Genomic DNA, 2,718 nt, shown 5'->3' on the forward strand with positions numbered 1-2,718 from the left:
ACTGACAAACTGTCTAGATGCAATCAAAACTGCATCCGTCTTTTGATTGCATCTAAACAGTTTGTCAGTTTGCAGCAAAACAGACCTTCTGCTTATTGGCTCTAAAAGTGCACAGAACAAGATTAGCACTTTCTCATTTGAAGCAACATCAATAATGTGTAATTTTTCCACCTGCGTAACATCGTTCCAATCAGGTCGTTCTTGACTACTGCTGACAGGAATCCCAGTAAGGCTTCTTCCCAGACCACAAACGAGAAGAAAAAAAACATCACCCCTGTTTTATTCAACCTCTATTGGCTTCCTGTTTAGGATCAAATGTCAGATTGTGCTGCTCACCTTTAAAGGTTCTCCAGAGTTAATGCACCTTCATACATATGCTATAACTTCTAGAGAACTACTCCCCAGCACCACACTACCATCATCAGACTAATAGCCTACACTATTCAGAAAAAACTGTTGCATTAATCAAGTCCTTTTTATAATCAGCACTTGTTTTTCTGACATAGTGCAATAATACTGATGGGAACATTCATGAGGTAGTGAATGTTTTAATAATACTGATGGGAACATTCATGAGGTAGTGATGGGATCATTCATGAGGTAGTGAGTTTCTTAATAATACTGATGGGATCATTCATGAGGTAGTGAGTGTCTTAAAAATACTCATGGGAACATTCATGAGGTAGTGAGTGTCTTAATAATACTGATGGGATCATTCATGAGGTATTGAATGTTTTTAATGTCCAATGTCATCATCAGAACAACATTATCACATTTTCATATTCCTTGATGACTAGTACACAAATTAAGTCAATGAAACACAACAACAACTAAATTCAAGAGGTTAAGGTTAGAATAAAGAAATCTGAATTATATTAATCTACATTTTGAAATATCCAAATCATCAAATTAACATCCACATTTGTATCCATTCAATCAATGTTTATAATCAAAACCAACTACACATTTCATTTGATTAAATCAGATTTGAGATATGACCATGAATACAGTAATACTGCCCTTTTCACATGACTGTATCCTTGGGGATAAATACAGTAATACTGCCCCTATCACATGACCATGTCTGGAGATTAAAAACAAAAAACAAATGTAGGCCAAATTGTGAGTATGATTTTATATATACAATTAGATTTCATGTCACAACCAAAAACAAAAATTCTTCATCAAAAACATAAGTCAGAACTCTTTCCTCTCATGTGATTTCAGGTCCTTTGAAAATGTATTTGGGCAATGAGAGCAGTGGTATGTCTTCTCCTCCTGTGTATGTACTTTCTCATGCTCTTTCAAGCCCTTTAAATGAACAAAACCATTTTCACACTAGGAAAAGAGGTGAGGCTATCCTACTTTATGTGTCACCTTATGCATTCTCAGGTTCCCTAACCAGGTAAACCGCTTTCCACACTGACGGCATTGGAATGGCTTCTCTCCTGTGTGTGTCATCTCATGCGTTTTCAAGTTCCCTAAACGGGTATAACTCTTTCCACACTGCAGGCATTGGAATGGCTTCTCTCTTGTGTGTATTCTCTTATGCACTTTCAGATGCGATGACTGGATAAATCCCTTTCCACACTGAGAGCATTGGAAAGACTTCCCTACAGAGTGTGTTCTCTCATGCTTTTTCATGTCCCCTAATGACACATACTTGTTTTTTTCACTCTGGGAGAAGTTACATGGCTTTTCTCCTGTGTGTGTATACATCTTATGTGATTTAAGGGACCCCAACCTTCTAAAACTCTTTCCACACTGGGAGCAGTGGTAAGGCTTCACTCCTGTGTGTGTTCTCTCATGCTCGTTCAATTGCCCTGACCAGCTAAAACTACTTTTACAATGGGAACAGTGATACGGCTTTTCCCCTGTGTGTATTCTTTCATGTGATTTCAAGTCCCCTGATCGTGAAAATGTCTTTCCACACTGAGAGCATTGGAATGGTTTTTCTCCTGTGTGTATTCTATTATGTATTTTTAGGTTCCCTAACTTTGCAAAACTCTTTTCACACTGTGAGCAGTGGTAAGGCTTCACTCCTGTGTGTATTCGCTCATGCATTTTTTGGTTCCCTAACCGGGTAAAACTCTTTCCGCATTGAGAGCAGTGATAAGGCTTTTCCCCTGTGTGTATTCTTTCATGTGATTTCAGGTCCCCTGATCGGGAAAATGTCCTTCCACACTGAGAGCATTGGAATGTTTTTTCTCCTGTGTGTATTCTCTTATGCTCGTTCAGATGTGATGACTTGAAAAATCTCTTTCCACACTGGGAGCACTGGTGAGGCTTCACTCCTGTGTGTATTCTCTCATGTTCTTTCAGTTGCCCAGACCAGCTAAAACTCTTTCCACACTGAGAGCAGTTGTAAGACTTCTTCTCTGCATGTGTTCTCTTGTGGTTTTTAAGGCTCCCTAAATGGGTAAAACTCTTTCCACACTGTGAACAGTGGTGTCGTCTCGCTGGTTCAGACGTCTCCGGTTCCTCTGAGTCGGGTCTCTCTTCTGCTAAAGACAAACAGGGTGGTTAAATAGGGAGACCTGAATGAAATCTCCACGTACATTTTAGTCATTTAGCGGACCCTCTTATCCAGAGAGACTTACAGTCAAGTGCTCTTTGCATGTGATGCATGTGCTCTATTGTTTACATGACCCATGTATTTTACACTGTGTGGCTTTAAGGGAATAGTATGGTCACTATCCAGAGCAACTTGTTAATGCA

General features: G+C 39.3%; 1 protein-coding gene across 1 annotated transcript; it reads right to left on the bottom strand.

Moving 5' to 3' along the window:
* Positions 1–715: 715 nt before the first annotated feature.
* LOC123736651 (zinc finger protein 239) lies at positions 716–2,517 on the bottom strand (the record flags this gene model as incomplete). Its single annotated transcript, XM_045713231.1, has 1 exon — positions 716–2,517. A coding segment is annotated over one exon (1,161 nt), but the record flags the coding sequence as incomplete, so codon positions are not given.
* Positions 2,518–2,718: the final 201 nt, after the last annotated feature.

Source organism: Salmo salar, chromosome ssa02 (genome assembly GCF_905237065.1).
Source record: "Salmo salar chromosome ssa02, Ssal_v3.1, whole genome shotgun sequence".
NCBI classification, from domain to species: Eukaryota; Metazoa; Chordata; class Actinopteri; order Salmoniformes; family Salmonidae; genus Salmo; species Salmo salar.